The following is a 13,866-nucleotide window of genomic DNA, read 5'->3' on the forward strand; positions in this document are numbered from 1 at the left end:
TGAACTAACTTGCAAAATTGAATGATCAAATTTCAATTCCAAATTACCTTATATATATAGATATTGATAAACTTTGAAAAATGAGATCAACCAAAAAGTAGGGGATAAGTGTGAAGCCTCATTAAACAGACAAAACTTCAAATTACGAGAAGCACTCTAACAACAATAACACCATAAGTTGTCATTTTGAAAAGGACCAAGTGTCCAAACTTGTTGATAAATGAGATCAGCCAAAAGTAGGGAAGAAGTGAGGCCTTACTAAATAGACAACTTATAATTATTAGAAATACTTTTACTACATTAATACACGCCAAAAAAGAAAAACTGTAAAATTCTAGACAAAACACACAAAAAAGGCATAGAAACATAAACATTTGAACTCTGAAATCTGAACACATTGTTGTAATAACAAAACACTTCACGATCCCAACTTGTAGCACCCAATTGTTTTGGCTGTGTAGTACGGTTCCGTGAAATTGAGTCCTTTTAGATGGCCAGTGGTCATAGCTTCCATAGCAAAGATCAGACATCATATCTGCATACAAAGTGTACAGGGGGAGGCCAAATTCGTACAATTATTAAATCAAGAAGCATGTATCAACATATTAATTTAACATGGTTTAACTTAGTTAGATGCATTGTACTAATAGTGAGACATCATTAATTAACCGTGCATTTGTTAGTACTTGATAATGGTCAACAATTTTCAATTAGTATTGTGTTAGACCATGTTTAAGATAATTACCTTAGGCTGGAGAAATATAGTGTGCTGTTTTCATTGTGGTCTTTCAGCTAAAAGGCCAAGATTAAAGAGATCAGTTTCTTTCCCCATGGTTCTATCATTCTCGATTGAATCTTCATTAGAAACTAACCAATTGTAAGGAAGTTGGATTTTAGACTCAAAGTTGTTGTCGTTGAAGCTGCTGCTTCCTTCTGCATTATCTATGAACTGCAAAGGAAGATGGACACTCATTCTCATTGTTGAGCCCTTTATGTCTTTCTTGGTTACGACTCGCAACCCCCATTTCTTGATAATCAAACCTTGGCGGGCTTTAAATGTGATTTTTGCTCCTGTTTCTACAAAATGACAGTGTTCCCGAGAGATAAAGATTGTCCAAAGATAATTTTTGCCATCAACCATATTTCGTTCCAAATCTAGTGTCATATCAAAGCGTTCTTCTTTGTATTCACTATCAAAAGAAAGGTAAAAAGGATGTGGTAGTGGTGGCAAAGAGTGTGATTGATGTGGAGAACTAGACAGTACATGATGGTTGTTTAACTCAAATGTAACAAAAAAGAGAGAGCCGAGCCAGTCAACATCCATAAAAGAGTTATTTATCCTTACTATTGAACCCCCTATAAATTGGTTAACGAACAACTCTGAAATATTGTCAGAGAAGAATGCACGTTTTCCATGCCAAGGAACAACAAAGTCAAAGCCGCACCGAAAGAGAAGAGGTTCCTGGGAAAAGAACATAAATTACATAGGCATATTAGAAGTTTAGAACCAGAGGATGTGTCTGCAAGGTAACTAGGTAAGGTATCTGATGCGGCAACCAAACTTATCTTAGACACAAGAAGTGCTAAGCACATTGAACATATATAGTTGTTGGCTTGTTTCAAAGCAATTGGATTCGGTGAAAAGATGTACTTAAATGCAATTTTGATTTCCAACTTTCTACTTTTCATGTCCCCCCATTTCTAAAATCTTGAATCAGAGAAAATAGGCAGACCAAAAATACATTTAAGCCAAGTATATTATTGATGATGCACAAATACGAGATTAGGAAAATATTTAATTATATGGCAAATGTACGGTTTTAGCATTATATCGTAGAGAAAAGACACACACATACATTAAAAGTAGAGAATAAACTGATGAAAATAAGCAGGGTGTTACGCACCTTCAATAGTCTTAATACCCACGTAATGGGGAAGTAATTGAAATATACGTTGCCCAACGAGGATATAGACTTCATGCAATTGGGAGAATCAAAAATATACAATCCTGATCTATGATTACGGGATCCAGATGTTGTTTTAAAATATCTTCCCACTGAATCTGGTGGACCACTTTTGGTTGGTAACAAAGGCAAACTTCGAAGCTTATGGCAATGAGACAAGTTTAAATATGATAGATTGTGAAGCCAACATAATGAAGAAGGAAGTGAAGTGAAGTTATTTCCTTGAAGATTTAGTCTTTCTAGACACCTTAATTCTCCAATTGCATCAGGCATTATGGAAATATTGCAAAAGCTTAAGTCTAGACAAATCAAAGATTGCAGTTGCAGCTGAGAAGTAGAAGTACATACTAGCTCTGTAAACTTGGAGCATCCGCAAAGATCTAGAGTTACAAGAGAAGTCATCTTATTAAAACTGTCAGGTATCCCGACAAGATTTGTGCAGTCTCTCAAACTTAAGAATAAAAGACGTGCAAGATCCCCGATAGATTCATTAATAGCACATAAACTTGTACATTGATCCATATCAAGATACTGTAGAAAAATCAGTTCACGGAAATCCGGCGTGTTTTCAAGTTTTGTGCAATCAGAGAGATGCAAAACTTTTAGAGACCATAATTTTGCTGCATTTCCGAAATCAAGGCTAACTAGACTAGTACAATTCTGCAAACTCAAGAATACAAGTTCTCTGAGAAGTCCAATTGTTGGATCCACATGAGATAAGTTTATGCATCCTGTAAGATCTAGCCGCTCAAGCTTTAGCATTCCGTCAAAACACGGAGTCGTCTTCAGATTTTTAGAGTTGCTGAGATCCATCCTTTTCAAATTGGGGAGATGCTGTGAAATGAGAATTAACCATCAATATGTTAGTATTGTTGTATTAAAACTTAAATTTCATTAATGTACTCCAGTATGATTTCATATTTGCAACTATAAATTTAAAAAACCATTATATAAACTTACTTGCATTAAACTCTTTTTGAGAAATGATTTTTTTGACATCAAAATTTTGATGTTCAATATGGCGTTCTTTGGTTATTCTGTGTATTTTTCAAATGCGTGTATTTGTAAATTGTAGAAAGGAAAAAGTAATAGAGAAATAGACATGAATGCATATGATGTAACATACATATATGTATTTTGATATTGAAATGATACAACTGAATTATTTGATACCATAAAAGCAATGAAATTTGAACTGAAGACTTCATATACTACGTAGAGTGCATTTGGCATAAACTTCATTAATTCTTAGAGCCATGTCATAAATATGCACAAAGAGATAGTAGCACAAGAGTATACATCTTCTTCAATTCAACTTATGTCATGCTTTCCATTTTCCTGCACTGATTGATGACATGTGGCAAACAATTATTCAATATCTAGGATTCAAATAAAAAACAGAAACATGTTGCGTCTTGCTTCTCCTTCCATCTCCCTCCGGCTCCACCCTTACTGCCCGCCGTTCCTCCCACATTATGTTAAGAGTCCCATATCGGACAAGAGTTGGCCTAACAATGTGCCTAACAATGTGTTTATAAGTGGGGGCCGGGCAATCCTCACCTCAAAGCCAGTTTTGCGGGGTTGTGTTACACTCAACCACGATTTCTAAAACTTTATCGAACAAGTTTGTCAAGGTTTCTAAAAAACCATGTCACAACCCCTTTCACCAGTTTCAACAAAACCACAGATGACAACCAATGACTCCAATTTCAGTAAAACCAGAACCTATGAAAAATAATGTAACCAATTTCATGAAAACCAAAGGAAGAATAGCGATCTGGGTTGTTGCATTTCAAGAAGAAGAGGGAATAATGGCAGGAGTAGATAAAAATGGTGACATAAGAAGAAAGAAGAACAATATAGCGGAGGACAACACTACACGACGAAGATACGGTGCAACAAAAATGCGGAGCAAAAGGGTTCGATAAGTGTGTAAGAAGATGAAATATTTTTATGATAACGTGTTTTCTACAATTAAAAAAATTTCAATCTCAATCATTGGATACTTCTTTACCACATATCTTCCATCTGTGTAGGGAAATGTAAAACTTGAAGTAGTTGGCACTATAGTAGATCTGAACTTGTAACCCAAAGCAGACCAAACGATTTCCAATGGGGAGTTGAGAAGGGCGAGTCACTAGAGCCAGCATGCTAAGAGAATCCATCTTTGAAAATATTCTTGGCTTTTATGATGGAATTCCAAGGTGGGGAGGCGGAGCTAGTGGTGCACCGAGAAAGGATACGAGCATCAGATGTGTACTTGTCAGAAAAGATTTTGATCCATAGCTTGTTGGTCCCTTGAAGTAAATCAGAAACAAGATTTCCAAGAAGGGAAGTATTACCATGATTTCCTTTCTGATGCCTTGCCCACCCCAAGCCTTGGGCCTAGCAATTTTTTTATACTAATCAAATTGAGGCCAATGATGTAACATTTTTCTAAATAATGTTCTAAGTCATTATGTTAATAAAATCACAAATATTTTGAGGCATCCAAGTTACTTGCATGTAGTAATATAAGGAATTGAAGACAAACCCGAGGTTGCAAGTGCCAATCTGCCAGGTTTTGTTAAGGAGACGATGCTTCCATGGCGAGAATCTAGTTTGCATCTTCTCAATAATAAGGTTAAGTCTTTTTTTTTTTTGCTCAGCCTTTAATGATGGGAAAACCGAGATACTTATTAAAAGTGGTTGTGCTTCAAATGTTAAAAATAGTGGTGATTTAGTTAATATTTGCATGGGGAGATCTATCGAGTAGAATGCTCTATTAAAAGGTTGATCTTCAGTCCTGATGCTAGACTAAAAGCATCAAAGAGATCAATAATGAATCAGAATCGAAAATTTTCGGGCTTGGTGAAAAGGAGACCACGTTGTCAGCAAACAAGAGGTTTGAGATTTAGGGGCCACTCATGAAATTTTAATAGGATGCCAACTGCCGCCATTGACTGCTTCATTAAAGTATTTTTACGGCTATTATACCCTTTATTTAACAATTACATGCATAAAAAATTGTTTTGTTTAAATAAAGAAGATTATAAATCAATTGAATGACATTTGATTTTTATAAGATGATCCTGCAGTGGATTATTAATAGGGGAATCAAACAAAAACATTTTAATATAGAAATTATCTAATATATGCTACTTCGTTTAACTTATAATCTATTTACTTTGAGGAGGAGGTGAAAATTGCAATAAGACCAATACCTTGATGCCTATCCATAGTTGTTCAAGGGTGCTATCAGGCATATTCAATTCTACAAGCCGATATGGTTCAAAATCTGATGGCAAAGACATGAAAGGGTAACCATTCCACAGAACAAAGCGCAGGGAATTAGAAAGAAATACGGGGCTCCCTGAAAATTTTGTATGATATAATATGAGCATTTCCAGGTTTTCTATTTTTGATAAATCTTCAGCCCTCAACTGATTAAATTTGCTGGCATCCTCCCTTTGATTTAGAATTATGGCTTTAGCTTTGATTGCTTTCTGAAAAATTAAGAATAAGCATGTTATAAAGTTGAATAATAAATAAATGATTTAAATAGAATCTATTTAGAAAGATAAATATTACCGATTTCGTAACCATCGCAAGATAGAAATCAATGTAAAGCCATAATCTACTCCACAGTCTTGGCTCATCAGGATGTTGTTCCCGAACAATTTGCTTTCCCAACTCTTGCAACATTACATGCATATGAATTTCTTCGTTTCTAATAGTTATTAATGATTTTTCAGCAAGAAGTAGAATTCCAATATTAGGCTGCAATCCACAAGCATCTAGAATTCTCCTTACATAATCTTCCCTCTCCCCAACAAAGAAGCAAGCTACATGAAAAAATATTTCTCTCTCTCTTGGCTCTAGTCCCTCAAAACTTGACCGAAGCACTTTCATAATTCCACTATCTGGATTATTCTGCCATCCTTCCAACACTTCTATCCATTCGGTGACGTTTCTTTTATACAATAAAGAACCCATTACTGTAATTGCTAATGGAAGACCTTGAGAATACTTTAGTACCTCCGGAATCAGCTCTTCATAATCTTTGCTCGAATAATCATTTTTGAAGGCTTTTCTACACAGAAGATTATGAGCATCATAATCATTCAGCAATTCAGCCTCATAAACTATATCAGCATCATATTCTATGAGAATATGCTTATCCCTAGTGGTTATGATTATTCTACTTCCAGCACAAAGGGCTATAGGATTTATGTGCAATTCTTGTAGTTGTACAGATTGATCAACATTGTCCAGGACTAGTAGGAGCTTCAACTTGTATAGCCTGTTTGTTATAATTCCAGATATTTCAGATGGACTGTATACTTCCAGATTTTTTTCTTTTATGGTCTGATGTAGAATTCGTTTCTGCACAGCAATAGCTCCACCATCTCTATAAATTTTGCTGACATCCTCAATGAAACAACAAGCATCAAATTGATAGTGATGTGAGATTCTATCATACAAGACAGTTGCAAGAGTTGTCTTTCCTATGCCATCCATCCCCCATATTCCTAAAACTCGACAATCATCATCATCTGAACTTAGTTCTAACATATATTCTAATTCTTGTACTCGAGGTTGTATTCCGATCAGGTCATCAGCAGAACCTGAGAATTTATGACCCAACTTTTCTATTACAGCCTGGACAATATTTTCAATCACTTTATATGTTGACCTGAATGCATCAAAATCACTAAATTATTATAGTTAAAGTGAGGGATATATGTTTAGGTAATCTATAGTGAGGGATACACCTGTTGTCGTTGATAAAGATATGCAATTAACCTTCTTAAAAAAAATAAAGATATGCAATTAACTTCCATGCAACAGAGAAAAGTAAAATACAGTTTGCTTAAAGAATCCTGAAATTTAAAGTAGTATGTTGAACACAAAAGCTCAATAGAAGACCATATATTATATCCTTGTTACAATTTTTTTATTTATTTTTGATAAATTATATCCTTGATACCAGAGGCGGAGCCCTTTATGGGCTGGGGTGGGCAATTAACGATTATAAGTTCATTTTGCGAGATTTTAAACAATTTTGTGATGTTTTTTGTTTTCGGCACATTAAAATCTCTGTAAAGTGGTGTAGTGTCCCACCCAAAATAAAAAAATAAAAAATCATAGATCTATTTTGTGAGATTTTAAACAATTTTTCAACGGTTTTAGATTTCGGCGATTCCATAAGTGGCATACGTGATTTCACGTATGCCTATGCATACATGATTACATACCTTCTAATTTGTGGGGGGTGTCAAATCTCCTTTATATTGTATGTCAACTAAAAATTGTTCCAATTAACATTTATATTATATAAAGAAGTTTCATAATTTAGTGGCCCACCCAAACCATTTTTTCTGGCTCCGCCACTGCTTGTTACTTGTTAGGAATAACAATACAGAATAACTTTTATACTTACTGATCGGTGGTGACATCCCAACCAGCTAATCCAGCCAAACAGGTCATAGCTCTCTTCCACCCATCAACCTTGTGTGGATCAACATGTTTGAATTTCTCAGTGTGTAAAACAAAGTCAAACTCATACATTCCATTTTGTTTTCGGACATGAGATGGATCGACATAATAAAAAACAGGTAAAACAATTTGTTTTAGTTTTGTAAGGCATTCAGCAATAACAGTCATTTCATCCAAACACCAAGTTGAGGCAGCATAATCTTTTGAGAAGACAACTATAGAAAGACGTGAGTGTTGAATTGCCTGACGAAGTTGGAGTGAAATGGATCCCCCCTTTTGGAGCTGCTGGTCATCCTTGAACGTGAAAATACCTTTTCTAGTGAGATGAGCATAGAGATGGTCAGCGAAGGTGTCACGGGTGTCAATACCTCTGAAACTGATAAACACATCATATCTATATCTATAGCTTTGAGTCCTATCAAAATCACTCCAAGAACAAGCAGCTGCAGTTGTACCTTCTTCATCCTCATTCAAAGAACAAGCAGTTGTACCTTCTTCATCCTCATTCAAAGAACAAGCAATTTCAGTTGTACCTTCTTCATCCTCATTCATAGAATAAGCAGTTGTACCTTCTTCATCCTCATCTGAAGAATAAGGAGTTGCAGTTGAACCTTCTTCATTCAAGATGTTTAAATCAGTTGTATTTGTAGCTTCTTCATTCAAGATGTTCAAATCAGAAAAAGACTGACGGCCACACAAGGCATGTAATGATCGGAAGAACCAAGTTCTCGAACGATCTGCACTAGGGTATTGAACTGCATCTAATTAATTAAAATAGTAATAGCAAAGGAAATTATTTGTAAATTAGTCGACTTTGATTCTGGAAGTTAAAGCATGGATACCAAAACACACAAATGCCACAACCAATCCTAAATAAACAAGAGTCTAACTGTGGTACTTCCTAAATAAAACTGAATAATATCCTTTTTATAAAATATTGATGAGATATAAAAATGTTGATTTCTAAGACAAACCTTTGTCTTATAGTATAATAATTCCAAATTGAATATTTTTTAGTTATCTATTTATCTAAAGCATTATACATATACTGTCAATTCAATTATAATCTAAGACAAAGGTCACACAATTAAGAAGGTTGATTAGATATAAATAGATAAATAAATAAATAAGTGGAGTTAACTAACATCCACCAGTATAACATAAGTTGTACCAGATTTGTTTGACGTTGAGTTTGAGTCCATTGATCTCCTTCTCTGATCAGTTTCTGTGTTGGAGATGATGTATCACTAGCTGCCTTGAAGAGAAGCACATGCAAATTAATTCTTAGACTGAATTAATACTGAAGGCTCAACTGTTCTACATACAAAGATGAGCATCTGCCTCCCATCCAAAAGTCTTCGTTCCTAAAGATAAAAAAAATAAACGTTCAATTCAACCAAACAGGAAGTAGCCAGGAAACAACAGACTTAATCAACAAAACAAAACCATATATATTTCTTAATCTGCCGTTTCTTTTTCTTTAATCGCTGTATATGACACATGGAACTTCACATCAGCACCCCTCACATGACATAGGATTGAACATATTTTTCAAACTTTCTATTTAAATTATTTTCAAGTCTGTCCATTGTCACAATTATTTATTTTACACAGATTAGAAAAACACTTCAAATTGCACACAAAATACCATAAATAATTTTTTTTTTGTTATAGTTTAAATAAAAGTGATTTTGATATAGCTAATTTTGAAAACTCTTAAAAGGTTTTTTAAAAAAGCATAAACTGTGATTGAAAAAACAATTTTAGTTGAAAAAAAAAAAGCATAAACTACACTTTTTTTTTAGTTTTGAAAAGGCCAAAATTTAATATATCAACCAAACCAAAAAAGTGATAAGATGTACCAGAAGAGACTTAGGGCCTGTTTGTTTTGGATTTTTTTGAAAAAAATCTATTTTTTTGAGCAAAAAATCACTTTTTTAGTTTTTGTTTTGTTTGTTTGAGATTTTTAAAAAAATCAATTTTAGCCTCAAAATGAAAATCTATTTCAAGTAGCTTTTCCAAAATCTATTTTTTTCTTAATGCAAGGAACTCAAGTGTAAGTGTTTCAAATCTCAAAAAAATGATTTTTATGATAGTAGACAAACAGAAATAGCTTTAGATTTTTTTAAAAATCTCTAAAAAAAAATCTCAAGATTCTTTTAACTCAAAATCTATTTTTTTTAAAGCTAAAACAAACGCACCCTTAATAGAGTAAAAAGTTACATTAAAAAGTCAAGAAAGACCAGAAAAGACAAACAGAGGAATAAACTAGCTATGTAACAACCGACAAACAATGAAAAATATTATAAAATTGTTAAGGCGCGCGCGCGCGCGCGCGCACACACACACACACACATATATATATATATATATATATATATATGAGGAGGGATATATTGACTCCAAGAATAGCTTACAAGACTTATTCCACATCTAGACCCTTTATTTTCTTTTAATCTAGCGTTTTTAATTTGTCATTGATTGTACTCATGTGATGTAGGGAGTAGGAAAGAGAAAACCACAGACTGTTGTAGTTGTTTCCCTGGAAAAACGTCGATCTTCTATAGCCTCAACTTTCTTGCTCGTATGTTACTTTGTCTTTAACCCTTTTTCTTTTTGCTCACCAACAACCTCTAATTCTATTAGTGTATGAGGGCCTTGTTTCTTGAATCATCCATGTATTCCATCGAAATCATATGTTAGAATATCTCCCTTTCCAGTTATCAAGGATTTCATATACCATGTGTTTTTAGCCAATAACGATGTTGTTGCAAATCACACTAAATTTAATACTCAATTTCATAACCATTATCGAGACACTCTAAAGACTTCTATGATTCGCATCCAAGAAGATTGATTTCAAATCATAGAATGGAGAAGAGGCTGAGATCTATGATGATGATCATGAGTTTTTAATGTTTTCTGCAGTTTTGTAGTGAGAACTGAGAAGGGTTTTGCCATTTTGCAACTATTCTCTCTCTCTCTCTCTCTCTCTCTCTCTCTCTCTCTCTCTCTCTCTCTCTATATATATATATATATATATATATATATATATATATATATATATATATATATATATATATATATATATATATATATAGACACACACACGCTCTCTCGCTCTCTCTCTAAGATATATAAAATTATTTTTTACACTCTATCCTCTATTTTCTTGTAAGTGTTATAGGTTCAAATTTTGGTCCATGTTGTATTGTCTCACTATCACCAAAGAAAACCCAACGTAAGAAGAAGTCGCAACAGAGCAAGCATGTAGTGTGTAAGAATAAATGGGCAGATCAAAGGAGAAGGAGGAAATATAGAAAGTGATGAAATAAATAAAAAAGAGGGATACAATGGTAATTATTTGATAAAGGAAGTCCATTCCATTCAATACCTCCTAAACTTGATGGAATGAAAAACATGAAGAGGTGGTGGTATAGGATGGAATGCATTCCTCATGTTCAATCAATCCAAACATAGCCCAAGTCTAAAATTTAGGTGAGATTGGACCAGAAAGTGGGATTGATTAGATATTTATTTTAATTAATATAAAAATGAACTTGAAATGTCAATATGAATTTTCCGAAATTAAAAGCAATGTTGGGGTGAATTGATGTTGAATGGAGAAATTTTGAAAATAAGGTGAAAAATGAAGGTGTAAAACATTAATATATTAGAAAAAGGACAAAATTGGATTTTTAAATAAATTGTAGGGGTGAAGGTTGTAGAGTATAGGGTAAAATGTCATTTCTAAGATGGTATATGTATTGTGCCACCTGCTATAGGTTTCAGCTATCGAGTCACCGACTCTAAGAACCAAGCCCAATAGTGATGGTCGTGACTTGCAAGCAGGTTTTGTGGGTTGTGTTAGACACGACCACAATTTCTAGCAATAATAACCAAGGAAATTACTTGAAAATCATTCGATTTTGATTGTGGAAGTTATGAATTATGGATACCTTACCTTTTAATGTTGAGTCCGAGGCCATCGTTCTTCTCTGATCAGTTCTTGCGTTGGAGAGGATATGCGTCACTTGCTACCTTAAAGAGAAGCACATATACAAATTAATTCTTATACTGAAGGCTCCAGGAGGAGGAAATTTCTCATACAAAACAAAGCTCAGGATCTTCCTCCTCTCTTCCAAAAGTCTTCGTTCCCAATAGGATATATATCTGAGCAACCAAACAGAAAGTAGCCAGGACACAGTCAAATCAACAAAACAAAACTATATATATTTCTTAATCTGCTGTTTTTTTTTCTTTCTAAAATGCTGTACATGACACATGGAACTTCGCAGCAGCACACCCTCACATGACATAGGATTGAATAAAGTAGAAATTCTACTTTATTTTTATTTTTATCACAATTACAAATTATTTTAAGATAATAATATTCTTTTCCTCACACTAAGGGTGTGTTTGGGAAGAGGGTTTAGGAGGGGAAGGGAGGGGAGGGCTCACTTTTATTTTTTAAATTACGAACAATGTAAAATGTCTTTTTAAGATAAATTAAGTGTTTTTGAAGTATTATATGATCATTTATCATGTTGTTAATTCAATTTTTTAAAAATCATTTTATAATGTCTTTAAATTAAAAAAGGAATGTAAGCCCTCCCCTCCCTTCCCCTCCTAAACCCTCTTCCCAAACACACCCTAAATGTCACATTGGTTCGTTAGATTTAATTTATAGAAAGGTTTGGAGGTGGATAAAGCCAAGAGTGATATTAATGAAAAGCTAATTCCTTCTGCAAATGAGGAGGGTGTTAGAAGTTTTCTGGGACATGCTTGTTTTTATAGAAGTTTAGTAAAGATTTCTCTCAGATTTCTTATAAGCTCTTGTGTGAATTGATGTAGCACAATATAATTTTTGAATTTGATGATGCTTGCGCTGTGACTTTTGACACTTTAAAGAAAGCATTAGTGTCCCCACCCATAATCACTGGACTATTACTTTTCCCACTTAATGTTAATCTCACGCGCCCGGCAAAAAAGACCAAAATATTTTTGGTTCAGATTATATAATCCGAATCAAATTGTTAGCATTTTTCAGATTATAAAATCTGAATTATTTCGAACTGTGTTTTCTGTGTTGTGTACGATCTCAAAGGTCTCTACTGACCGTCATAGAATCCCCGCGCGCACAAGCTGCAAAACAATTGCATGGATTCTATGAACGGTCAGCAATGACCATGACACCATAAACACTCCTAGAAAACTACAAAATGTTTAAGAAAAAATAAGAAAAGAGGTTAAGTGAAGAATGAAGGAATTTGTTGATGATGCAAGCCTATTTATAGCCTAAAACAAGTCCTAGATCATAACTATAGTCAAATAAAACATTTTCCATCGTCCAAAAATGAATTAAACATACCACAAACTGTCCAAACCTTTGGTGAAACGCCACCGTCTAAAAAAAAATTGAGAGTTTTCGGATTATATATTCCGAACAGTCCAAGAATGTGTTTAACAATGATCTTCAAATTTTATTTCAATCTATGTGTTTAAATGAACATATTTAGCGTAAAGTAAAATATGATGAAATTTTTTAGAATATATCTATCTATTATTGAAAATTCTCATCTATAACATAAGGTTAAGGGAAGATTTTTTTGACACCGTGATGAAGATCTTCAGCATATATATATTTGGAGGTTAGAATATATCTATCTATTATTGAATCTGGAGTTTTTTCAAGTTTTTTGCAATCAGAGAGATGCAAGACTTTTAGAGACCATAATGATACTGTATTTCCAAAATCAAGGCTAACTAGACTAGTACAATTCTGCAAACTCAAGAATACAAGTTTTGTAAGAAGTCCAATTGATGGATCCACATGCGATAAGTTTATGCATCCTGTAAGATCTAGCCGTCATTAAATCTCCCAGTTTTCTGCTGTCATTAAATCTCACCCTTTTCTGCTTGAAGGGTGTGTTGTATGTGATCCTTGCCGTGCTGGTTATGGGTGTGGAATAGAGAACATGATAACCACTCTTTTTGAGATAATGGAGTATCAGATCTGATCTGGTTTCACAAATTACTGTAATCTATGTGGATCAGGATCGCGCAAATGAAGTGTGTGATGTGAAGCTAGTAAACAGTCCTGAGCGTAGTTGTAGCGAAAGAGCACCTGGGCGTGGCCAAGCACTGCACGCGTTATTCTCACCCGTTACAACGGCATTGCCTCCAATGACAGGTTTGCCAATGCTATGTTGTACATGGCAGAGGAGGTTGCTTCTGGCTGTGCTGAGGTCCTCAAGCAAATGCAGGAATTGGATGAAGAGAATTAATTAATTAATTCCTAGTTTATTTACTTTGGATTTGGGTTTCCTATTGTCTATTTGATTCAATCTTGATGATGGAGTGTTAACTCAACTGTCAGTTTATATATATTGTTATATATGTTATTGGACCATATGCTTAATTA

The 13,866-nt window shown here is 34.1% G+C and overlaps 1 protein-coding gene across 1 annotated transcript; it reads right to left on the bottom strand.

The window, feature by feature from the left end:
- On the bottom strand, positions 1-8,978 carry LOC146908062 (TMV resistance protein N-like). The gene is made up of 7 exons (XM_085726783.1): positions 8,614-8,978; positions 7,387-8,179; positions 5,535-6,639; positions 5,168-5,449; positions 1,905-2,798; positions 746-1,462; positions 1-535 (listed from the first exon to the last, which is right to left on the bottom strand). Exons 1-6 carry the CDS (start codon positions 8,642-8,644, stop codon positions 776-778), a joined length of 3,792 nt encoding a protein of 1,263 aa, XP_085582909.1. The 5' UTR covers positions 8,645-8,978; the 3' UTR covers positions 1-535; positions 746-775.
- Positions 8,979-13,866: the final 4,888 nt, after the last annotated feature.

Source organism: Medicago sativa, chromosome 7 (assembly GCF_051527215.1).
Source record: "Medicago sativa cultivar Bolivia chromosome 7, Bolivia_mono, whole genome shotgun sequence".
In the NCBI taxonomy this organism is placed as follows: Eukaryota; Viridiplantae; Streptophyta; class Magnoliopsida; order Fabales; family Fabaceae; genus Medicago; species Medicago sativa.

What these genes read in the sequence shown, in the direction of transcription:
- LOC146908062 (XM_085726783.1), bottom strand. Translation starts at nt 8,644, where the DNA reads ATGGACTCAAACTCAACGTCAAACAAATCTG. An exon ending in TGGGATGTCACCACCGATCA is followed by an intron (nt 6,640 to 7,386) that starts GTAAGTATAAAA and finishes TGATGCATTCAG; the next exon opens with GTCAACATATAAAGTGATTG. An exon ending in AACTATGGATAGGCATCAAG is followed by an intron (nt 2,799 to 5,167) that starts GTATTGGTCTTA and finishes CTCATTTCACAG; the next exon opens with CATCTCCCCAATTTGAAAAG.